Raw genomic sequence first — 26,324 nt, forward strand, 5'->3', positions numbered from 1 at the left:
CTCAAATAATTTGTTAAAAAATCAATCTATTCTGTGCCCATTCATTGTTCCTTTGCCCGGTCACCCTCTCATATCTCCCTTTCATCCTTACATCCCCTGTGTGTGCCTTACCCAACACCCCTCTCTCTTACCTCCCGGATGCTTCTCATAAGTGAAGCCAGGAAAGAAGATTTCATTATTTTTAATTCATAGGAAGGAAAGAAGAGCTACACTGAAGGTCTGCTTGCCTTCATTACTTTCCTTTTTTGTTTCAATGAAAAAACAAGGTAAAGTAGGGAGGGAGTCATCACTGAAGTCCTTACCTTCGATCCATGACAAAGAAGCTAAAGGAGGACTGTAATGAAGGCTCCTTTGCTGTCCAACCGTGTGAAAGAGAAACAAAAGCAGGGCTGTATAAAAGGCAAGCGAGTCTTCTAAACTATACAATTACATTTAGTGGATCCTTCAAGAAACGCTGACTTTCGTTTGTTGTTCTGGCTTGCACAGCATGTGCTAACACATTAATGCCAGATCTACTGGCTTTGCTAACAGCTTTCTCTTCTTTAATGCAGTTCATAAACTTTCACTAACTATATTTAAATTAAATATCCCTTACAAGCTGCTAACTCACCTAAAACAATACAATGTCTCACAAAGAGGTTAGTGGAGGCGATGTAATGGTGGGGGTAGCACCTTATACCTTCTGTATCGGTTAAGGTAGGCAAAACAACACACAACCGATTCTGAGCTCCAATAACAATCGGCACAGTGCATGATGAGTCTACTTTTCTCAATCTATGCCGAGTGTACAGTATAAGCGGACACTTTTCGGTCTTGATGCGCTCAAATACAACCCACTTCAGAGTAAAGTGCAGATAAAAAGCCCTTCTCTGCACTAGCCACGAAACCCCAATCTGCCAGGTGAAAGGCCGTGATGCACAAGTCTCTGACCTTACCGGCACATCCAAGGAAGGCGTGAGACTGCTGGATCACCCATACTGTACTGCATCAACATTTGAAAAGAAGAGGTAATTATTTGTCCCATTCTAGGTTACGAACATAAATGTACACATTTCATTATATTTTGGGAGGACAATGCCAATTTCATTAATGAAAGACCGGGTAATTGTTACATCATAAAAAACAAATGTTACTGGTAAAGCTAACTAACGCCTGCAAAGGTAGAGCAGCGCTACAGAAAAAATAAATCAAAATAAGAACCTGAAATAAGGTGGCTGAAAGCTCGCGGCTAGAGAACAAGAACTGAACAAAGGGCTTGCAAATAATGCTTGAATTTTTTTTTTTTAAATTAAAAAGTCAGTACATTTTGGAAAAAACAATCTTTCATTTTCTTTGAAAAGGAAACGGATTTTTCCAACTGTATGAAACCGAATTTAAACACGGACATGTCTGATTGCACACATCCACTGCTTAAGGATACCTGAGGTATTTTCTTAGAAGACATTATTGCCTCGTTGTAGAATGTTCTTCCGCCGTGGAACTGGTCTGGAAACAGCTCAGACTGAAAAAAGGTAAGAGACAAGAAAATACATATATTCAAAAGCGGTTTCCTAGAAGAACGTTCGAGTAAAGAAAGAAAGTTGCTGTAAGGGATCAAGAGCGAGGACACGGAGCGTGGTGCAAAACTCCCAAAACAAATGAATTCACCAATCAATCAATGTGACAACACAGCAACGCATTTGAACAATAGAATTAAAGTTTTGAATGCTAAACTTCACCTACAGTGAGGTACCACAAGATAAACTTTGCTTGGATCGTGCTACTTGAGGGGGGTGCCATAACCGAGAACCTGCAAATGTCCTGATTGACGTCTCCCCGGAAATACCTGATCCTCTGTAATTTGAGTGGGAAGGCGCATGCAAGAACAGACAATGAGGGAGTGTGGAAAAGGCCGCTTTAATGAAACAGGTGCACGAGCCTGAAGATACATAAACCTTGGCGCTACGCCTTACATACTAACCATCAAACCAGTCCTCACTATACATCTTAATACCTATCTATCCTGCTCCCCCTCCCATAAGTACCCAGCACAAAACCAAAAGCCCAATCACAACTCTTCTCGCTTAAACTCCCCATGTCCAACCATCAAAATATACACCACTATTGCCTTCTTATTGCATTTAGATCCCCCCCACCCCACGTATCCTCGGATGGTTCTCAGCTTGACCAACGTTTCTTTCAATAACTTTCAACTTGTTTAACCAACAGCCAAAGAACCCGCTCACCATCAGCAACAATCAACAATTTAACCTATCCTTGGGCATTTGGTTAATCAAAAACCTGCAAAATCCATCAACCCACTAAAAACCACCCCAAAAGATTTTTTTTAAAAACAATTCAACCACCAAAACCCCCAAACATCTGAAACTAGGGAGGGATGGAGGGTGGGTGGTTGCGTGTGTGGCGAAAAGACAAACCGTCTCTAACCTGTAAGTGTGCCCGTTAACTAAAATGGCACCCAGGGCCATATGCAATGCTACTATATGTTTGAAAACTCCACCCAAGTGCCCACTGGCCAACCGCTTAGCCCCTTTGCCCTCGGACCCTGCCACCCGCCTAAATATTCCGGGCAGGTATTCTGACCACCCTACCCCCCTACCCCCTAAAACCCCAACTGGGAAGGGTTTGCACCCGCAAGAACAGACAACAAAATAGTGTGAAAAAAGACAGCTTTAAAGAAACAGATGCACATTTCCCAAATACATTAAACTGCGCTATGCCTTACATACTAACCATCAAAACCTGGCCTCACTATACATCTTAATACCTATCCATCCTCCACCCTCCCCTAAATAACCCTTTTAACAAAACCAAAAGCCCAATCCCAACTCTCCTCACGCAAACTCCCTGCATCCAACTATCGGGCATACACCACTGTTGCCTTCATATTGCATTCAGAACCCCCTCACCCTTCCCCTTAAGTGGGTCTCAACGTGACCAACATTTCTTGCAATAACCTTTAACTTGTGTAACCAACTGCCTGCAGAAAAACCTCCAGAATATTTCTGTCCCCCCCCCTCGCCTGCTGAAAATTCTCTACATCCCCACTATAGTGCAACAGCCCTGCCAATACATTTCTCACCAGCATCAGGAATAACTCAACCCCAAAAACCAATCATCCCATCGCGAGGAAAAAACTCTACTGTTTTATATTTTATGTCCACATTTCCAGAAAAAACAATCCTTCAGCTTTGCAAAACTGTTTGAGCTCCCTGTTCCCTTTCCATCTTGTCCTGTCAATGGCACATGGTTTGATCTCCCCTCTCCAAGCTCTCCTCAGTAAGAACTTAGTCCACAATGTGGTGATACAATCCCATAAACTTTTGATCTCCTGCAAGTCAGCCTTGATACTCTTCAAGAGTGCTAGTCCTTTCATCTGCACTAAGCCATTCTCGCCCGAATACAGGAGCAACATGTCTGGGTAGGGGCATCCCTTCGTCAACAAATTTAACTTAGGCAATAACTCATACCAGTGCATGCCCCCTAGCCAAACCACTTCAGCTGAACCACTGTGTTGAGAAATCCAAGCTGTTTTCCACCTCTCCTGGTTTCCCCATGCCAGGCCGCCCATTTGACAAAGGAATGCCCACATATTCACACCTCTATAGTCCTCGCCCTGGGCCTGCAATGCAACCTAGGTAGAAAAACAGCAACATTAATGTAAATCCTGATAAAAGCCATTCCAATCTCAAATAGTGCTGGTAGCAATCTGACCTCGATCTCCCCACTCCACCCAGATCTCTGCCGCCGTCCACCCCTTGCGTTCTGCTTCCTTCGCCATCCCAATCCGGAATGACTGCGTACCAAACTCCTGAGCCTGGTATCCCAACATACTCAAAGCCTTTCTCAACACCACCAACACTTGTGATGTCGTAAACTTGGCCCATCCGGGTGCCTAAAAATTCCACCGGTACCGGCACCTTGCCTCAGCAACACCATCCACAATGCACATGGGCAGACCCACGCATCTGGGTAAGCCCTAAATGTAATACACGTGCCCCTGTCTGACCAGTCTGTCTTAAACCTGAGAAGCCACATTTGCACCACAGCGGGATCCAATCCAATCTCACATCCTCCTATTGGGCCCTCACATCTTAGCCTTTGAACCGACTACCTCCATGACCCGACAAAGCCCCAAAGAACAACCACACCATGATCACCGAAAAACGCAGCGTCTCAAAATCATCCATGCAAATGTGCTGTAGCATAAGTTTCATCTCCTTCAAAATGCCAAGTGTTACAGAGTGCAGCATCTTTCCCCATTGCCCAGCTAACTTGCCCATCCCTTCAAAATCTGCCCCTTCCGATTGCTCATATCACCCTAACAGCTTCCCATAGAAAGCTACCCCAGCTAACTTACCCGCTATGGTGATAGCCGACAAACCCTTCTCAATCAAAGACATAATGAAATGTATCACCTCGTTTCTTCTGGGCACTACTCCCTCAACGCCACTCCGTCTCACCACCCCAGACTGCAAGAATTCCTCCCATGAGAGCCTGTACGCTCTGTGGGTAGACTCAGACAAGGAACGGATGATAATCTGCATCATCCGATCTTGCCCACAGACCAAAAATGAACCACCATTACTGTCTTCCTCTAGTCAGCCCATGGTACAAGCCCGCTGAGCTTCCTCCAGGAAAGCTATGCTCCGTCCCCCGTTATTTCACTCTGCTGCCACTTCTCTGCACACCACCGACCTAACCAGAAAATGCAAAAACTGCGACCATCAGCTGCCTCCAAGAAAAGTTTGAACAGCCACTCCACCTGCTCCCCTACTCCAGCCGTGGGATACCATTGCATTAATTCAAAAACACTCTACAAACTAGCAACAACTCCTTCACCCCATCCTCGAGACGAACCCTGTGGTTTGGAAGTGATGTCTCTGCCAGCAACAGCCCCAAGCGCAAAGTTCTGCCTGCCCTCACTGCCCTGCAAGCAAATTTTAGATGGCCTAGGAGTACCTTAATATCTTTCACATGCACCTTCGTCTTCACCAACATCCTGTCCAAACACTTCCACTTCTTGTACTGAGGCAATCTAATCTCCATGCTTGTGGATTCCAGTTCAGTGCCCAAAAACGTAATCACATGCATCGGCCCTACAGTTTTCTTCTGTGCCAAGGGGTCCCAAACATCTTGCATCAACTCTTGAAACAACAACAAACCCTTCATACATCCGGTGATGGTGGGGCACCCATAAAGAAAATCATCAAGCTAATGCGTCACGACCTCCTTCCCCACAAGTAAACAAACTTGTGTAAACAGGAACTAAAAACTTCAAGCAATGAATAGAAAATGAAACCGCCAATTGGCAATGCTTTGACCACAATAAAGTGGCCCACAAACAGCATGCTCAACAACTTGTAATCATCAGAGTGAATTGGAAGCAAACGAAAAGCTGATTTAACATCGCATTTTGCCATCAATGTGCCTGGGCCATACCTGTTCACCAGATGTATGGCTGTGTCTACGGAGGCATAGTGCACTCTAGTGCATGCCTCCGGGATGAAATCATTGAATGACAGGCCCTCCTGCCATGACAAATGTTGAATCAACCGAAACACACCTGGCTCCTTCTTGGGGAACACCTCAATCAGCTATACCCGAAGGCTGACCAATGATCAGTCCTCAAACGGACCCTCCATCCGCCCTTCTCTTACCTCCTTCAACAGTTTGCTCCACTGGGAAACAGGGATAATGACCTCAGACTCACCCAGGATAAGGAGGCCACGGCCTTACGTAGAGCAACGGAGCTCAGTAAGGCTCAAAAGGTATTGTGTTCTGTATAAAGTTTCTTCTTTGGCATTCTATTTCAGTTTTATTTTGCCATTGTGCCTACATATTGTGGATTAACATTGTGTATAAGTGCGGTCTTGAGGCGGAAAGCCGGGACCTAGTGCATGTGTGTTGGTAACGAATTTCAGTTATTTTGAATATTATACTTTGCGCCGATTTATGGTGACATTTAAGCCATTTTAAAGAAAAATCGTATTTTTAAAAATTGTACTACACTTTGACCCCACATGCTCTGACTCGCAGTAGCGCTTTATTTTCGCCCCTTTTGGCCTCACCAGACTACCCTTCTGCAGCCGATTAGGCGCTGCCTGGAGACCAGACTGGATTGGGAGCCGCCATCTTGGGTGAGGACTAGGGCGAGCAGACTAGTGCTCGGCCCCTCCCGCCACCGAAAGCATAAAAGCCCCGAAAACGCTTGTTCACTCGATTAACATTGTGTATGAGTGCGGTCTTGAGGCGGAAAGCCGAGACCTAGAATGAATGAATGAATGAATGAAAGAAAATTTGTAACGCGCAACTAAAACCCGAGGGCATCAAGGCGCCTATCAAAAAGAATCACAAAAAGGCAGAGGCAAAACTACGGGTATGCTTTGGCAAATAGCCGTGTCTTCAGGGTTTTTCTAAAGGACGGAAGAGTGGAAAGGGCCTTAATTTCCACCGGAAGAGCATTCCACATTTTTGGTGCTATAGTGGAAAAAGCTCTGCCACCCCATTTGACTCTGCGAATGCGTGGTACAGATAGCAGAGATTTGTTGGCAGAGCGCAGATTCCTCGAGGGGCTATATGGGGCCAAAAGAGCCCCAACCCCCCCTGACCTATTTCTCGCTAAGGGGCCATAGGTCAGGCACCCGATTTTAAAAGAAATCCTGTCCTCAATAGGGAGCCAATGCAACACCTTCCTCACGGAGGTGGCCGACGCCCGTTTGGGTAAATCCAACACAAACTTGGCCGCCGCATTTTGGACCATTTGAAGGCGCTGCAACAGCCCCCTATTGAGTCCTGCATACAGCGCATTGCAATAGTCAAGTCGGGAGCCTATAAGTGCAACCACGACTTGCTTTCTGGCCTGCTGGGATAAGTAGTGTTTAATCTTCCTCAAGATGTGAATTATGCCCCAACAGGTAGAAACTGTTCTGTTCACCTGCTGACGCATATTGACTAGTACCTAGTGCATGTGTGTTGGTAACGAATTTCAGTTATTTTGAAAAGGCAAGCCCGTCTGCGCCCGTCCGCGCCTGCACGGGACTAGGGGCTATAAACTCTGCCCCACCGGCCAGCGATAGGCCAGATACATCGCGACTGACCTATTCCAAAGACAATCTTATGTCACTCAATACTAAATCTTTACATGGTCATCGTCAATGTGCCAAAGTGGAGCCTGTTAATATCATGGGCCCCTTCGGCTGTCGGACCTGCAGATGGGACAACAAACCTACAGACGATCCAACACAAAGACACTCTCTTAATCTTGAAATATCCTGTCTTTACCTAAACACAAGATCTCTCCCTAAGCACTCGATTGAAATATGGGACACTTTACATCAAATGAAACCGGATCTTGTGTTCCTAACAGAGACTTGGCTCGACACCCATAGTACTCCAGATATTGCAACAGCGCTCCCTGTAGGGTATAAAATCTTAAATCTTAATAGATCCAAAAAGAAGGGTGGAGGGGTAGCCTTGCTATTTAAAGAGAAGTTCATTTGCGTCCAGGAAGTGCCTACACAGGATAGCAAACATGAAGTAATGATTTACTCAGTCTTTTTAGGCACCCATTTATTGATGGGAGGAGCAATTATCTACAACCCTACGGGGAGTACAGTAGAATTCAGTACTCAGCTTCTCTCTCAGATCCTCCCCGCTTGCCTAAGACATAAAAATATTTTAGTATTAGGAGATTTTAATGTACATTTTGAGTTACACACCAATACACTTACTAAGCATCTGGCAGACAATATGGAAATTCTGCAATTAACGCAAATAATCAACCAGGATACGCATAGAGCGGAACACAGGTTGGACCTGATATTTACAAACATTGAGACCATTATAATTAACAGCATTGTGCCGCTTACATGGACTGATCATTATAGGATTGAATTCAATATTAGCCTACCTATAAAAAATATGAGACCATTGACACAGACCCCAGTCACAGCTAGAAACTGGAAAAAATTCTCTTTGGAGAAATTCCAACAGCACTTTCATTTTAACACTGATCTGGGATCCTCCACTGAGCAAGACATATACCATCTACAAAAGAGCATTGGGGATGCACTTGAACACTGCTCAACTAAAACTATTAAAGGTAAATCCAGACGAACGGTGTCGGAGAAGTGGTATGGTCCAGATCTTAAGACCCTCAAAAGAAAATGCACTACGCTGGAACATAAATGGAGGCTAAGTAAAACCGTGAACGACAGATCCATTTATAAAAAGGAATTGAAAGCCTATAATGTAGCCATACGGAAAGCAAAAAAGGACTACTTTTCACGGCAGATATTAGAAAATAAACATTCTTCCAAAGAACTTTTTTAAATTGTCAGAGAATTCTGTAATCCCCCTAGTCTCACAACAAGCCTGTTACCGTCACAGGAGGGATGTAATAAAATCAGTAATTTTTTCTGTGAAAAAATAGATAAAATGTATTCATCCTTCTGATCAAAAAACGACCGAGCATTACGTGGATGCAGAGTCTTTTTCGCTGGCCAGCTGTCCTGCTTTCGGCCCTTTTTCAGAGGAAGAAGTTAATAAAGTGATGTCGGAAATTAAATCGGGATCCCCATTGGACCCATGTCCACACCACATTTTCTTACAATTAATTCCTCTAATTAGTCCAATAGTGACGCAAGTATTAAACCAGTCACTAGACCGAGCGGAATTCCCAGCTATTTGGAAAATGGCAGTAGTTACACCTTTACTAAAAAAAAGTGGGTGTTGATATAAACAATCCTGCCAATTACCGGCCCATCTCGCAGCTGCCGTATCTTTCAAAAGTGCTGGAGAAATTGGTGAATAAACAGCTGTCCGATTTTTTGGAAACTAACAACCTGTTGGATGCCTCGCAGACAGGCTTTAGGATCAATAATAGTACTGAGACAACGCTCTTGGCAGTATTGGACGACATTAGAAGTCAGGCTGGTGCGGGTAAAACAGTTGCCCTGATATTATTAGATTTATCAGCGGCTTTTGATACCGTATCCCATAATCTTTTATTACAAATGTTAGCCGCAAAAGGAGTGCAGGGAAAAGCCTTGACTTGGTTGAATTCTTTTTTGGCTGACAGATTACAATCTGTCAGACTAGGCAATTACACGTCCACACCCCGAAAGATTAAGTATGGTGTACCACAGGGGGCATCACTAAGCCCAACATTGTTTAATGTTTATGTATCATCGTTAGCCATGATAGGGAAGAAGTGGGGCATCAGCATCTGCTCTTACGCAGATGATAGGCAAATAATTATTGCCTTAAATGGTGAAGAGGACTCTAAAAACAGACTGCTCAGCTGTCTTACTGAATTATCTAGCTGGATGCACAACCATTGTCTGAAATTAAATGCCGATAAATCGGAGATCCTATTGTTTGGTGGATCCCAACAGCTCTGGGATGACTCTTGGTGGCCCAATACTCTTGGTACACCTCCTATACCAACCCAGACGGCGAGAAATCTGGGAATCCATATTGACAATGCACTGTCAATGAAAAACCACGTAACAACAATTTGTGGCAAGGGTTTCGCGCTATTGAAAATGCTACGAAGAGTGTTCCCCTGGAGTGTAGAAAGATCTTGGTTCAGTCGCTACTAATGAGTAGACTCGACTACGGGAACTCCCTATTTGTTGGCATGGCGGATTATTTATTTTCGAAGTTACAGCTCGTTCAGAACGCGACAGCAAAAGCCGTATGTAACAAAAGAAAATACGACTCCGCTACGAGTTGTTTGAGAGCTCTACACTGGGTGCCAATGAGGGAAAGAGCCTCTTTCAAAATGCTATGCATCACTCATAGAGTACTGCATAATACTGGCCCGACTATCCTAAAAAACAGAATTAATTTCTATGTACCAAATAGAAATCTCCGCTCCCAATTTACTGAGAGAGCTGTTACCACCCGAATAAAGAAGGTCAGGACGGGCAGTCGTGCCTTCTCACATTTGGCGGCAAACTTGTGGAATAACTTACCAACGGATTTAAGACTCACTGATGATTATCTTATTTTTAGAAAAAAACTCAAAACCATACTGTTCCCTAAGATTCATTAAAAATTATCATCAACTTGTATCAGCTCTCTGTACATTGTTTAATCTTAGCGCCACGATATCCTTTTAGGATGAATGTTAGCGCTTTAGAAATACTTTTAACATTAACATATTATAGAATATTTTCACATTGTCCACAAGAATCACTGTTTTCAAAATCTATTGTATGCCCTGGTTCCCTGAGAGTAGGGTCTCCCTTTTTTTTTCCCGATGTAACGCCACTTGTACCAGGCACTTCACCATCACCCCCAACACCATCTCCAAATTGTTCATTATGAAGTTATTGATAGGAATTCTGTTCAGGCAAGGCGGAAGCAGATCCGCATTCTTGCCGCTTTTATACGTGGTACAATGTGGTCCCAGAGCCGGCCGCTAAGACACAAGCTCTGTCTTCGGGCTGGGGCTGCCAGGTCGCACCAGATCTTCCCGGCTGTAGTGACATCTCCACCGACCCTGACCTACCTGCCCTGGCTCGCTATGAGGTGTCTCAGGCAACCATACCCACCTCACAGGACTCCCTTAACTGGTCTCCTCTCCCCCAACCCACTGGTAGGAAGTGCTCCCTCCTCACCCCCCCCTTGCCTGCTTTCAGGATCTGCCATCAAATCCTTCTCCTGGCCAACAAAAGGGTTCCCACCCCTTCTGCGTTAGTAAACAGTTTCTGCTCACCGGGATCCCCAAGCCTGTTCCCAGGCCCATAGACTCCCTCCATGTCCTGCCAAGCAGGTGCAAGCATAGCTGATTCACTTCCTCTAAGGCGAGCCAGGCCAGCCACACACTCCAGTGCTCTCCTCTGCCCGAGCCCTGCATGGGCTCCTCACACTGCCTCTCATCTGAATCCACCATTCTCTCCTCAGTCAGGGCCTGCCAGCGCGGACTAGACCAGTTCAACGGCAGGCCTTGTGAATCAAAAACCCTACCTCCTGACATCATGAACACTGCCGCCCGTGGCAGAGAGGCGTCACCGCACTCTCTGGCCTGCCAGCCACAACAGGCTAGCAGGTAAGTGATCCATACGTACTGGCTCCTCGTATGGCCTCTGGCCAATCTATGCTGCTCCCTGTCTCGCCAACACACCGGCTGCAGTCTCCGGGCCTCATTAACGCGCTTCCGTGAGGGCACGCTTAAGCTTCCCGCCATCCCGCCTGACTCAATTGTACGCTGAAGGCATGACCTGCCCGGGCAGCTGCTCTACTTGGCAAGCAATTTGGCCTGTGAAGGCAGGCCTGCCGTGCTCGACGCGGCCATGTCCCACCTCACACTTAACGCTTACCCTAAGCGCTTTTGCTTGCGTTTCAGGAGGGAGCAGGCCAGCACAAACGCTGCTACCCCTGCCAACCTCCTCAGCAGCCTCGTAGCACGGGGCACCCCGCTTGCCGCAGGGCCCCCGGCAACAGCAACCGGCAAGCCTCCTTGCTCCAGCATGAGCAAGGCCTGCCTTATGCTTTCACTCAAGGGCATTTTAACTGTCTGAATTAATGAAACTGAAGATAATGTAAAAGACTTAGTGTCCCTAACCAGCCGGGGTGTCTGTTAACTGAAATGGCACACCCAGGACCACATGCAATGCCACTGTATGTCCTAAAACCCTGCTCACGTGCCACCCGGCCAGTCACTTAGCCCCATTGCCATCGGACCCTAACACCCGCCTGAAGATGCAAGCAGGGTGGGGCATTCCCCCTCCCCCAAAAAATTCCAATCTCGGAGGAAGAGACAATCTTTGACCCACTGGATTTCCCTATAACAGAGATCACTGTACCTCAGACTTTTCTTCTCACGGTTTATCTATCCAGATAGACAAATAATATTCTAAGACACAGTGAGGTAGTAAACTGCATACTGGATGGTGGTGAATGTTTGCCACAAAAGCCCCAGGAGGTCACTATATAATGGGACTAGTGGACAAATCCAGGTCTCCCTCAATTTAAGAATTTAGAGCTGAATTTATTTTTAACATGCATATAAGAGAAACACTATTTTAGACTTTGCTATAAAAAAAAGCGCAGTTGAAGTGTTTCAATTCTTTGCACAGTCGATCTTCATTTACCTAGGTAAAGTGATACTGTAGGTGAGAATAAACACTTTAATGAGAAATATTAAAAATGTGTCTTTACTTAGGGAACCCACATTTACCATCTTACTACATTTATTAAATGGTCCATGTATTGACAACATATTCCTGTATGCATCTAAAATGCTTTTGAGGTCATGCAGGTATGACATCAGTATGGCATAACAACGTACTCAGTAAATTTCTACTCTAAGGAAAAAGATGTGCTCTTCTCATTACACAACCAGATTAAAACAAGATCACACTAAGCATTTTTTCAACATAGTATGTGCTGTGCACGTTACCTGAAGAGGAAGAAATGCTCCTGCGCTGTCAACCAAGTATACTGAAGGAAGGCAATTCTGCATGGCTATATCTTGAGCTCTAAGAAATTTCTTCACTGAAATTGGATACAAGGTTCCTCCTTTTACAGTTGCGTCATTAGCAGTTAGCAGACACCACACTCCACATATTTTTCCAACTCCTAAGAAGGAAGATAAGCACAGAAGATTACAAATTGACAGCATAACAGACAAACAAATCATCCGAGTATATTCTGCAGTTTGGTTGCTTTTAGTATGGCAATATGGGAGTTTTCTTCAAGTGGTCACAAGAACACACTGGATCACTGCTTTAAATTATTAAATTCACCTCAGCATTAACTGGGAAAATGGAGGACCTCTCCTCTCTTTGTGCTCTTTCAGTCCATCAATACGTTGCATTTCTCTGAATGTATATGTTGCACTACAAACTAATGTACAATTTGCTGTTAACAACATTGGGGCTTCTTACGATCTCGGTCGGATCGCAACCGACTTGCCTGTTGGTTGCGATCCAACCGACATCTGCCCTTGCTTTCCGCCTGCCCTATTTATTTATTTTCAGAGTTTTATAGAGCGCGGACAAGACCCTTGCGGGTATCAGAGCACTTTACAGTACATGGGGATAATAATAACATAAATACAGGATAAGTCCAAGAAGAGTACATAAAACCATAGAGCAATCATAGAGCAGGGCAATAGAAAGTGACCTGAGGAGTGAAGGTAATACAGTAAAGGTAAGTAAGTCAAATAATAAAAAAAAAAAAGCAGAGCAATAAGGTGCCAGACAAGAGCGAGCTGAGGAGACATGGTAACGACGAATAGATTGATTAGGTAGGCTAGATTGATACCATGTACATATGTACTTGCGGAAACATAGGTCTGTGTTTAAGAGAATTTTGCCATAAGAATGTCTTTTACTTCCCGTCTGAAAGCTGCAGTGGAGGGGTTCAGTCTTGTTTCCGGGGGAAGGGCATTCCAAATCCTGGGCGCCATTCCAGAGATGGAACGTTTGTATGTTTTTTTCTTGTTGAATCTTTGTGGCTTCAATAGGAGGTTTTCCGCACTTCTTGTGGATCCTATTCCGCTGGATATTGTAAGTTTCTGTGTGAGATAGCTGGGTGCATTGTGGTGTATGGCCTTATGCGTCATGCACGCTATTTTCAGGTGAATTCTGGCTTCAAATGGCAGCCAGTTTAGAGATTTAAGGTCAGGGTTGATGTGGGGCCTTCTTTTTGAGGCAGTGATGAGCCTCGCTGCCACATGAGTAGAGGCTCTTAGGGGGGCCGTAGTAGCTGTGGGGAGACCGCATAGCGAGACACTTCCGAGGAAGAACTAGAGCTTGAACCGCCATTTTGAAGTCATTGGCCGGTAGGAAGGGTTTCAGTTTCCTCAGTGTGTTAATCTGAAACTATGCTGCCAGCCATGCTAGTGTAATGCTGTAAACCGCAAAAGTCAGAATACAATAAGTAACCAGTAGCAGTAAGGTGAACACGATGTTGCCACTGTAATCGTAGTCTGACCAATAAGATCTAGCTGCAGGCTAGTTCAGGACACCTTTTGCTGGACATGTGCTGTGTGGCAGTGGTTCAGTTTCCCCTGCGTTTCCCCGAATTTCAATAAAAGGAGAGAGGGATCAGATATCTCCGCGCTCTTAGAGTTGTTGTGGGCCGTACTGGAGGGGGGCGGGAGGGGGCTTAGTAATGGCTTTCTCCACTGAACCAAGTGGCGTTTCCCACGGTCCGTCCGACCCCAGAAACCCTCGATCTGCACTGCGACATGGAGAGGATGGTCACGCAGCCGCCAGGAGAACCTGACTCGCTTGGGGCAGCCGGCAGCTACATACAGGAGCCCCCGCCTCCTCGGTTGACGCAGAGACCAGGAGCTTTCGATGGACTGCGCCATCACAGCAGTGGTGCGGTGCGAGATCTGCCCCATATTAGTCAACCCCCTACCTCGCATCAGATCAGCAGGGGCCAGCTCTCGCAACGCCAGCCTCGTCTGCCGACACTCAAGTGGTTGATGGGTCTCACTTCTGCCGCAGCGTAGGTCGACTGCAGCCCCGGTCTGTGTCAGGGGTCTTGCTCCAGTCGCTACGAAGGTCGCGCCCCGACCGGAATAGGCAGGCTGAGTCCGTGCAGGCGAAGGTGGGCCGCAATGAATTCTCCTGTCTCGACGCCAGTCCCTCAGCCTCGGTAATGGCGGACAGCCAGTCGTCCACTCTGATGGCTATAACCAGGTGAGGGCCGATATCTGGCCCAATCCTTACCAAAGTAGCTTAAAATGCTATGTGATTGATTCCGGTTACTCTTGTAAAATCTGTTCTGATCCGGGGCTGCCACTAACAGGGATATTCCACTTGCGGGATCCCATGTGCTCGGAGCTCCTCCGGAGTCGGAGGCAGCACGTGGAGGGACCAACTGCTGATGGGCTCAAGGAGCCCGTTGGCCCAGAGGATGGAAACAGACTTTGGGTGCCCCTAGCAGGTCCCTCATCCCTCCGTGGCCTCTGCTAAGAGGCCTGGGGGGCACCACTGGTGCCCCCCCAAAACATCCATGCACCTTGTGGCATGCACCATGTGGTGGCTGCCACACGGAGCATGGATGTTTGCAAACATCCATTTTCCGAATGCGGGTTGTGCAGCGACCCTTTTCTGTCTGCAGCACAAACCGCATTAGGTAAATGGATGTTTACGACCGCCTCAAGGGTTCTCGCATCCAAATTCGTCGGATGGAACCGCTGACTGCTTGTCGGTCGATTTCCATTCCGATGCAATGCCGGTCGGTAGGTGTATATATATGTAGGTGTATATATATATATATGTGTATATATATATATATATATATATATATATGTATATATATATATATATATATATATATATATATATGTGTATATATATATATGTGTATATATATATATATATATCACGTTCCTGGGTTGTTGCCACACAGTAAGAGAGCACACGGACAGCCAAGAAGGTTTAACCCAAAACCTTTAATCATCGGTATAGACGGCATGCAAAAGATGGGACAAATGCAAGCAGTTCCTTCACATCGCCTAACGTCATATACCTACCTCCTGTGGGGCATCCAAGGTGGATGAGGACGGAAGCAAAGGTGGGGGGGCCCATACAGAGCCTTTGATGCAGCTAAGAGTGCTTCCATCTATGGACTGAAACTTCAACTCCCAGAAAGCTGCAGGGCACTGTTCCATTAGGACGGCCCATCCAGGGCGTGTCATGGTTATGAAAGCAGCTTTTGGGAGTAGCGCGCAACCTTCATTTCAAAAGCCTCTGATGAAGAATGGATTTCGAAACGCGTAAGGCGATGTGAAGGAACTGCTTGCATTTGTCCCATCTTTGGCATGCCGTCTATACCGATGATTAAAGGTTTTGGGTTAAACCTTCTTGGCTGTCCGTGTGCTCTCTTACTGTGTGGCAACAACCCAGGAGCGTGATATATATATATATATATATATATATATATATATATATAGGCTCCAGCTCCGTTCCGCAGTCCATGGAACAAAGTACAGCACTCCGAGGGTTAGGCAGGATAGATTTTATTTCGCCATTAGCTGTGAACAGACGCGTTTCGGACAGAAGTCCTTCGTCAGTGTTTACATCTAACGCTGTAAGGCGGCTCCTTTTCAATGCATCAACATCTTACATTATCGACAGTGATGACGGCTGGAAAATTTGTTTATCGCGCTTGTAAACATAGTGGCCATTTTTTAAACGTTTTGGTATTTTCACAAATACTATGTCATTAACATATTTCTGTTTAAATTCTCGCCGTGTATCGGCATGAGTGCCGCATGAAGCCGGTGTCTCAGAGAGATCTTGCTGTGTATCGGCATATCACCAGCTTTTGTGAACATCGCGCATATTCCAATTGAAATCACCATGGTTGATAACATATATTCAAAACTAAACACATTCAGAATACATATATAATTTCAACAATTCTCAGCCGAGAAATAATCAAAGAATAAAGGAAGGAGGTCAAATGAATATGGTGAAAGGAAACATAGGGTCAATTACAGTATCAAAGTTCGTCATTCATTCTCATTTGCCCAAATGTACCATCAGTTCTTCCCCACTATTCATCCCCTGTGGACTCTTAGTTTGCATGTCAACAATATTGAGTGACTCTAGTCTACGCAGCCGCAGTAGTCTATCTCCACCTCTCGGGTTTGCGGGAACATGATCTATGCCATAATATTGTATTAGGTCCCTATTACTTTGGTGTACTTTGGCAAAGTGCCGTGCCACTGGATAAGTTATATCCTTGTTATAAATGGCACGTTGATGTTCCAAAATTCACATTTTTACATTGTTGATAGTACTGCCAATGTAATTAAGACCACATGGACAGGTCAGACAGTACACAACATATGGGGATATATATATATATATATATATATATATATATATATATATATATATATATATATATATATATATATATATATATATATATATATATATATATATATATATATATATATATATATATATATATATATATATATATATATATATATATATATATATATATATATATAAATATATTCACAGAAAAAACCATAGGTTATAGACCATATATAGTTAGGAATTAGCATTTACAAAACCTTGAAAATTCACTGAAAAAACCATAGGTTATAGACCATATATAGTTAGGAAATAGCATTTAGAAAACCTTATTTTACTCACACAAAACCATTGAAATTCCATATATAGTTAGTTGCACTAACTATATATCGCGCACCTGCAATCCACTGCTGATGATGTCACATATTACATCATTCATGACATGGTCAGTGACATCACTGATGACATCACTGATGACATCTCAAATGACATCACTGATGACATCACTGATGACATCTCATTTGACATTACTGATCACATCACTGATGACATCATTCATGTGATGATACAATGAACCTCTTCAGACTCTAATATAACCTTAGATACACTCAGTGTAAACAGACACTCACAGACTGTCACTCATCCATGGAGTTACTCACACACCTAGTCAGTCTTGCAAAGAATCAATCACACCTCGATTTCCTCAACTATATAGTTATACACACCTTACTTATTGGAACATATAATAACACATATTTACTCTGTTATACAATCCCTGATACAAGTTCACAATAATCCATACAGCCACTCACACATTCACTGGCTCTTATGCACAGTTATTTATATATGTCAACTATCACATGTACTGTGTTTTACATATGTACTTACTTTGACATGTAGCACTGAGATATCCATTCACTCACCAATACACTCATGCACACAGTCAACCGCCCATACAGATGTTTCCACATGCACTTTTGAACCCATACATCTAGTGAATCAACTGCTCACACATCTATGCACAGAGTCATACACCTCCCAGACACCCACACACACACTCAGTCTCCCATACAAATACTTGGGCAACTAATCAATAACCCATATAGTTAGTCATATAGCTAATGATCAACACATGCATCAGATTACAAAACAACAGACACAATGATGCACAATTTAAAACAGTTTAGTCACTAACCCATGCACTCAGTGAGACACATTTAATCACTCACTTATACAGTCAGTCATGCACCTACTAAATCCTTCATCCAGACACTTATACATCCACTCATTCTTCAATATGTAAGACATATTTTAACTTTACAGAAGCATACAGTCACTGGATGTTGTCATCAGTGATGTCATCAGTGATGTCATTTGAGATGTCATCAGTGATGTCATCAGTGATGTCACTGACCATGTCATGAATGATGTAATATGTGACATCATCAGCAGTGGATTGCAGGTGCGCGATATATAGTTAGTGCAACTAACTATATATGGAATTTCAATGGTTTTGTGTGAGTAAAATAAGGTTTTCTAAATGCTATTTCCTAACTATATATGGTCTATAACCTATGGTTTTTTCAGTGAATTTTCAAGGTTTTGTAAATGCTAATTCCTAACTATATATGGTCTATAACCTATGGTTTTTTCTGTGAATTTCATTGGTTTTTTAACAGCTAATATCTGTAGCTGTAAAATGTATTCTTCTTTAAATCCAAAAATATATTTTATATGTTTATGAATAATTTTTTTTTTAAATATTTTTTTTCTTCGTTCCCGCTTCGCGAATCGGGAAGCTTCCCGTTAGCTGACCTTGATGCCGCGAAATAGACCGCGAGCCGGTAAACGTTTCTTTACCGCAAGTGCCGCGTTAGAAAACAACATCGTGACGCCTCCCGTCCGCATGACGTTCCACGTTGTCGCTTGATACGTCATATGACGTGCTACGTTAGCAAACTGGTACGCGAAGCGAGTGCCAAAGCGCAGGTTTCTGGAAGCAAACCGGGAGGCCCTGCAAAGCGCTTAACGTAAACACAGCAAGTCATGTGACTTGGTAATAACACCTTTCATTGGTTCATTTCACTTTTGGTTTCCTAATGATGTAAGACTAGGTCATATAATCTAAAATGAACACTTTTGATTGGTTGAGAACTCTTGTTTTTCCCAAATGATGAAAATCCCTCCTCCTTTCCTCACTCTGACTTTCATCATTGTGAGAGAAAGACCCTTTGTGATCACTGAGCAATGGCTTCTTTAGTAGCTTCAGCTGGTGCTTCCCCACCACCTCCACCACATCCAAGGAAGAGTGGACCACCTGCTCAAGTTGTAATTCAACAAGAAGAAGAAGAAGAGGAACAGGAGGACGAGCACGAAGAGAGGCAGTTTTTGCCTGAGCAGCCCAAGACGTCTCACCGGAAAGAAAACTTCATTTGGCAATTTTTTAAAATTCCCAAAGGTCAGAAAAAAGTAAATGCAAGATACGTAACTTGCCTTATATGTCAAGATAGACTGTCCAGAGGGACCGACAAAAAATACAGTTTCGGAAACTACACAATGCATCGCCATATGACTAGGTGGCATCCTAACAACTACAGTGCTGCACAGTTTCGGAACGACCTAGATAATCTCCCTATTATGGCCAGAAGATCTGTTGTACCGGAAGTAACGGGACCAGAGGGCAGGGAGATGGTGCCAAATATACAAATGAGATTTGGTGAAGTAAAACACACCTGCGTATTTTGCGATGGATTCATTTCCTACGGAGAAAGAAGCATCACTCTGATCAACAGAGCTATTGACTATCATATGCAAGTTTGTCCGAAACGCCCAAAATAATAAATACTTCTTTTTTTTGTTTTGTTGCTCCTGTTGAGCCCTTTACAATGAATCGTTTTCATTGCCCCCTCCAAGAAAAACCCCAAAAAATATAAAACTGTTCCGAAAAATTCAAAAACAGTAAAAAAATGTTCAGAAAAATAAAAAAAAAAGTTCTTTTCAGAACTACCTCCCCGTTATTAAAAAATTGGTACAATATTTGGAACTGTGCCAACCTCTATTTCTCTTAGTTCGCTTCCTAGTTCGCTCGCTGGTACGCGAACTGGAAGCGAACCAAAAACAGTAAGTATAAGGGAAGGAAACACACACTTATGTTAAAAGAAAGACAGCTATAGGGGAGTAAACTAGAGATACTATTACCCATAATCCACTACTGATGATGTCACATATTACATCATTCATGACATGCTCAGTGACATCATCAGCAGAGGATTGCGGGTTTTTTGGCAACATGCCTTATCCACGGTTTAATAACGCTGCCTTTTGCTTTATATAAGTTTTCAAATTGTATGAAATATATACCAATAGGTCTTTATGAACCTTTAGGTAGTGCTTTTGTTCATGAGGTCTGGTCGCTTCCATACACATACAGATGTTTCAAAGATGATCAAGAAGTTTATCTGAATGGAGAGGAATGCACTGAGACGCCAGATCATTCACTAATGTGTAGGCACATACAGTTACACGATTCATGCAACAAACACCGACCAAATATGGCTTGCGTGTTGCAAGGCACGCCAGTTCCTGCTATCATCCCCACGTTCAAGTTGTTGGAAAATGGTAGTTATTTGATGCTCAATAATGAAGATTGTTCTGAGTTAATTAAAAAGTATTCCTTTTATCGTAACAGTAAGTGAACGGGTTATTTGCTGCAGAAATGTTCTATTTCCTCCCACACATGAACATAGGGAGTTTTCAATCTGGCCACAAATACCAACCTTGGGACACGTTTCAACGGCATGACAAGAATAAGAGCTCTTTTGTCTCAGAGAGAGGTGGCCTTGAGTTCGGCCCGTGAAACTTTCGTACTTCACATAGCGAACACCCGTACACAGGTTTGCCTTTCAATTTCAGCAACATGTTTCCGACTATCTTTAACGCATCCTCCACAAAATCCCTGGCACACTTTTTTAAAGTTGTTACCAGTGGTCTCGTGACTTCATTTGAGAAAATCTTTGGAGTCATCCCTGCTCCCTTTCATTCCATTTTCTCCACTCTGGTTCGTGGATTGCATTTTTACTTGCATTACCAGCGGACGCTCTTGTGCTTTTTTACATTTTTAAATATGGATGTCCCTCCTATGCAACCTCCGACCCTGCAGCTGCTGACACTGTTCCGCAATCGCATGCTAGAATATTATGGCACAATGCCGTTGGCGATATTAAGCACGGCATATGGATTATCTTTTCGGTTCTCCTACTTCACCTGTGTCCAGCCTGTATTTCACTGCCTGACCTGTGATTTCGATTGGGCCATTGATTTGTGTCTCTGCGGACCGGTTTCTCCTGACGTCGACTTTAATCAGCTGATGACTCCTATCATTACTCACGAGTTGATTTGTCCTGGCGAAAGGATTATGGCTGTGGCATTGATGCATGGACTACTTGGTCCCTGGAATTTACTGGCGGCAGCACAGTCTTTCTTGGAACACAGCTTTCTTGAAAACCCACCGAGCTGTCCTCTGATGGTGATAGAGGATCCGGTGCTGGGAGAGCACGTATGTTCTTTTCCGCTTTTAAATTGGATGGCTGAACTGTTTTCGGATGAAGACGGTGACTTCCTATTGGAGGCTGTTGCAGCTTATTTTGCATACACAGTTATGTCATAGACCTTTTTCATGTTTGATATGCTGAGTACTAGCATTTCATTGACAATTCATTGACTTATTTGTCAAGTTTTTATTATTTACCTTGCCTATTGGCTTAAGACTCGATAAAGTACTTGGCTGTTTTATTTTTCTTTAGCATTGAATTTTCCTAGTTTTTAATGCTTTACCTTGCGGACCGTCCACATATAAACTTGCAATCTGCTCTCATGAGATGGCACTTCTATTATCTTATTCAGTTCGTTTCCGGATCATGAGGAGGTGTCATCTAGGTCCTGGATATCTTTACACCGTGTTAAGTTAGCATGGGCTCATTACCGGTTTAAACGCCATTTTTCCTTTTTTGCAACTTCTGCACACGACACTTAGTTGTTGCTTTAGCTTTCCACCTAGTAGTTCATCGTGGTTTACATGAGAATAATATGTTATTGGTCTACTATCTGCTTTACTTGTTAAACTATATCTGTACAGCGAGTGCTAAAGTTTCAAGAACAACACGATACAGAATTGTTATGAGGTCTGATCTCCACGACTTCATACTCATAACATAAGTGCAACTTCTGCCAATTCTGGGCATGAGGCGGGTTTTATATTGCTTTGCCGAACACACATACACAACAGTTGATGCGGTTCACATGAAGAGAGAGCTGGTGTATGCTGATGTGATTCCTTCAAATCTAAGACACTAAAGTATGGACACGCCCTAAACCAACACAAAGAGACCTTCTTAGCAAATAATATAATATGTGTATTAGGGAGGGTGAGATATAAGCAGCCGCGGGCCGTGGAGGGAGTTACGATGGGGCAGGGAGGCGGGGAGGGGGAGAAGCAGGGTGGAGCCCTCTCTACCTTGCCCCTCCCCCTCCCCGCCTCCCTGCCCCACCGTAACTCCCTCCACGGCCCGCGGCTGCTTATAAGTGTTGCTAACTCTTATTCATTTACAGCATGTTAACATACTGTCACCATTCGCTTTTTATGTACTAGTAACTATGCTGGTAATTTTGCTACTGATAATATGTGTACTTGTATTCTCCACCCTGCTTCTCCCCCTCCCCGCCTCCCTGCCTCACCGTAACTCCCTCCACGGCCCGCGGCTGCTTATAAGTGTTGCTAACTCTTATTCATTTACAGCATGTTCACATACTATCACCATTCACTTTTTATGTACTAGTAACTATGCTGGTAATTTTGCTACTGATAATATGTGTACTTTTATTATCTAAGGTACTACGCCTGAGAAGACGGCATTAGTAAATAAACATTTCAAATACACATGTGTTCTTCTTAACTCCATGTTCTGGTTTCTAAGAAATATATAACGACCGACTGTTCATGAGTTCCACGTATCCTGAGGTACTATAAGTTCATATTCTGGATTGTCTAAACATTGAGAGTTTGTTATATCCAATGTGACACTGTACCTAGCTTGCTAAATAGTTTTTGATTACTAACGTGAGTTTTGGGACACCCTAATTCGCCGAGGTTCCAATCCTCTGTCCACAGTTCTGTGTGAGAACAGAAACCCTGCGACAGGGGCACCCCCGACCCTTGCTGGAGCTTCATCACACTTGCGATACAACTCCAGCAATGCGCCACCTTTACGGCACAGATACATCACGCATCTGTGCTGTTTTTGCCCCATGATGCGCCGCATTGTAAATGCAGCACACCATAGGTGACGGAACAGCGGCACAGAATGACTAACACATCCCTGGTGATGCGCCAGTCATCATAAATCTATCCCTATGCTTCTTATCTTGTTAGAGATGAACCGCCATATGTATCATAAAAGTTATTTGCATTTCCTAAATAGCGAACTTTAAGGAATAAATAGCGATTCTTTACCATTCCTAGTTTGCGATGAGCTATTTGCTAATTAGCCGAATGTAGCCCAATGAAGCCCAATGTAGCCCAATGTAGCCCAAAGATGGCCGCCAGACACACAAAAAAACAAATGTAGCCCAAATATCAGCCAGATGTAGCCCAACTATAGCCCAGTGACAGAATGACCAATCAGCTTCGCAAACCTCCGTTACGCGAAGCGGAGCGCTGTTACAGATATATATCTTTTTTTGAACGTTAATTTCTCAAAATCCACTGGAGCACATATATTGAGACCTAGCAAAGGCACATCGGGCTACCAGTCCCTAATATTTTGCCAAGTTTCGTGCAAATCCATTCAGCCGTTCAATTATTATTTTTATTATTTTTTTTTGCCCCGCGGGGCCCTTTTAAAACCTCCACATCAAACCTAGGGGGTCAGCGAGGATCTACTATGCCCCCTTATAGTTATTTCCCCCTTTGTTTTGACCTCCTCTTGTCTCTCGATCCTACCGAGAGACAAGATGGCGGCCGCTACGGACTGTTTGGAATGTTGACAGACGCCGGAGAACCAATCAGCTTCGCTTCACAAAGCTCCGTTGCGCGAAAAGTCCGCGAACCAGAGCGCTAACCGGTCCGCTGTTACAGATATATATCTTTTTTTAAACGTTAATTTCTCAAAATCCACTGGAGCACATATATTGAGACCTACAAAAGGCACATCGGGCTACCAGTCCCTACAATTTTGCCAAGTTTCGTGCAAATCCATTCAGCCGTTCGGGCTAAAAGTGAGGCCAACCGCCCTATGGAAAACTCAATGTTAAAAACACGTTTTGGGACCCCCCTTTTTTCTCGGCCCCCACTGGACGAACCCCCCCCCAAATTTTCAAGGGCTGCTCAGAAACAAAATGTGCCATTTTCCTGAAAATTTCAGCCGATTCCGTCCACAAACGCCAAAGTTATTAGACATAGAATTTTCAAAAAACCCATAGAGAAAAAATCCTAACTGTATATACCTACTGGCGACCGCCAGTAGGTAATATATATATATATATATATATATATATATATATATACACATACTAGCAGCCCGTCCCGACGTTGTCCGGGTATGAAATAGAATGTGTGTAATGTATGTATTTGGCAAGGGCAATTTATTTTAAAATCTCGCGATAGACAACATTTTTTGTTTCATTAGAATAGGGACGGAGAAGGCCCAGCTGCAGCACTGGTTGATGTTAGCAGGTGCGTGTAATTGGTGTAGTGATCCGCCGCCTGGGCCCGGCTATAGCCCTGGTTGATGTTAGCAGGTGCGTGTAATGTCGTTGAATGAGAGAGTTATCAGCCGCGGGTAAATCCGTTTAATGAGAGAGTTGAGTGACAGCGAGTAGGAGAGGCTACAGTAATTGTCCCCGCAGACACGCTCCTTTGCGTGTTCCCCTGCTTCAGGCCCAGATGCAGGCCTGTTTGATGTTAGCAGGCGCGTGTTCCCCCGCTTGAGGCCCAGCTGCAGCCCTGGTTGATGTTATCAGGCGCGTGTAATTAGTGTACTGATCCGCCGCCTGAGCCCGGCTAGAGCCCTGGTTGATGGTAGCAGGCGCGTGTAATTTCGTTGAATGAGAGAGTTCAGTAACAGCGCGCAGGAGAGGCTGCAGTAACGTTACTTATCAGGCCTCCAGGTGAACGCGTTTGTCACGCCCCCAGCACACGGCCACAGCAGACGATCTTCTGATTAATGTACAACCCACATGGGGCCAACACTTTTCAAAATTGGGAGGGGCCTTGTAGCAACCTCCACGAACCTTTAAAGGCCCAGAGGAGCACTCCCCTGGGGCCAAAATTACTTACAATGGCAAGGCACCCATGGGCTCCCATCCCTGAGACATTAATGGCTCACTAGCTGTGTCCCGGGGAGCCCACCCCCAGAACATAGCGGTTTCCATGCCTACAGCAGCGCAGAAACCCATCTGCTTCTGCCTGGCTGGATAATTTTTCAATATTTGCACTGACGAAGGCAGGGAACCAGATCAAGATATTGCTCCCACCTGGAGGGAGCAACATAAATAGCTGCTGCCAGCAGGTGGGAGCAATGTGTGGGCCCCCTCCCCAATCCTTGTTAGGCCCTGTGAAACCCATCCCCAGGGCACTTAAAAATAAATAAATGGGGAAAGGCCTTGCAGGCTCCAAGAAATGTATGGAGGGTGCCCTCGGGGTGGTTACAAGAGCACCAACCTTTAGTAGTGCGGGCCCCTGGGGTCCCCGGGGCCAAAAAACGATTGGAGGGAATCCTCGCGCTCCCTCCCATTTAATTAAAAAAATCACCATAGGGGATTGGGTCTCCAGGGCCTAACAAGCCTCGGGGAGGGGGCCCATGCGGCCCTACTCACCTTTAATTTTAAAAATGGCCCTGGTGTTTGGGGTCCTAATAAGGTTTGGGGAGGCGGGCCTCTTGGCCTTCATCCCCTTTTAAGAACATAAGGCCCTGTGGCGAACCCCCCACTGCACAGCCAAAGGCCATGCGCAGCAGGAGACTGGCTTTATGTGTGGTAATAAATTAGAAGTTTACGTTAAAAACAGCTCTAAAATGTACTAAGAAAAAAAAGTTTAAAGTAATATCATAGTAAAGTGTGGTATTATATGCTGACATATACAGAGGATTGTAATTTATGTGTCACTGGTATAGTCAGCTTGTTGGAACACAAGTCGATTTACCTCTGTCTACAGGTATGCTTACCTGTCAAGTTGTTGTTATAAAATGGAAAATAAAGTAAACTTTTTTTATACTAAAGTGAATATATCAATGACAACATTAACGTTTTGATCTTTAAAAAACACAGAAATTCATCAGTTATACTTAGCAGAGTTAACTATAACTTGTTCTCCCGCCATGCACTGCTTATGACCTCACATATTACAATACTCACGCCATATTGCATGACATCATTCACGACATCACTGATGATATCTCCAATGACATCTCTGATGACATGCTCCAGGTTTCTTTTGTACACATTGCTCTAGAAACGGGTAAAGCATTA

At 44.1% G+C, this 26,324-nt stretch overlaps 1 protein-coding gene across 2 annotated transcripts in view; it reads right to left on the minus strand.

Annotated features, from left to right (window-relative positions):
- The window catches only part of LOC144798032 (methylcrotonoyl-CoA carboxylase beta chain, mitochondrial-like), a 438,830-nt gene that overhangs the window by 289,938 nt on the left and 122,568 nt on the right, over positions 1-26,324 (minus strand). For both annotated transcript variants that reach the window (XM_078668818.1, XM_078668816.1), the window contains exons 3-4: positions 12,413-12,591; positions 1,421-1,501 (exon numbers count right to left, since the gene is read on the minus strand). In XM_078668818.1, the coding sequence (XP_078524944.1) occupies positions 1,421-1,501; positions 12,413-12,591 (260 nt within the window). The remainder of the gene's footprint in view (positions 1-1,420; positions 1,502-12,412; positions 12,592-26,324) is intronic.

The sequence above is a fragment of the Lissotriton helveticus genome, chromosome 1_2, assembly GCF_964261635.1.
Source record: "Lissotriton helveticus chromosome 1_2, aLisHel1.1, whole genome shotgun sequence".
Classification (NCBI taxonomy): domain Eukaryota; kingdom Metazoa; phylum Chordata; class Amphibia; order Caudata; family Salamandridae; genus Lissotriton; species Lissotriton helveticus.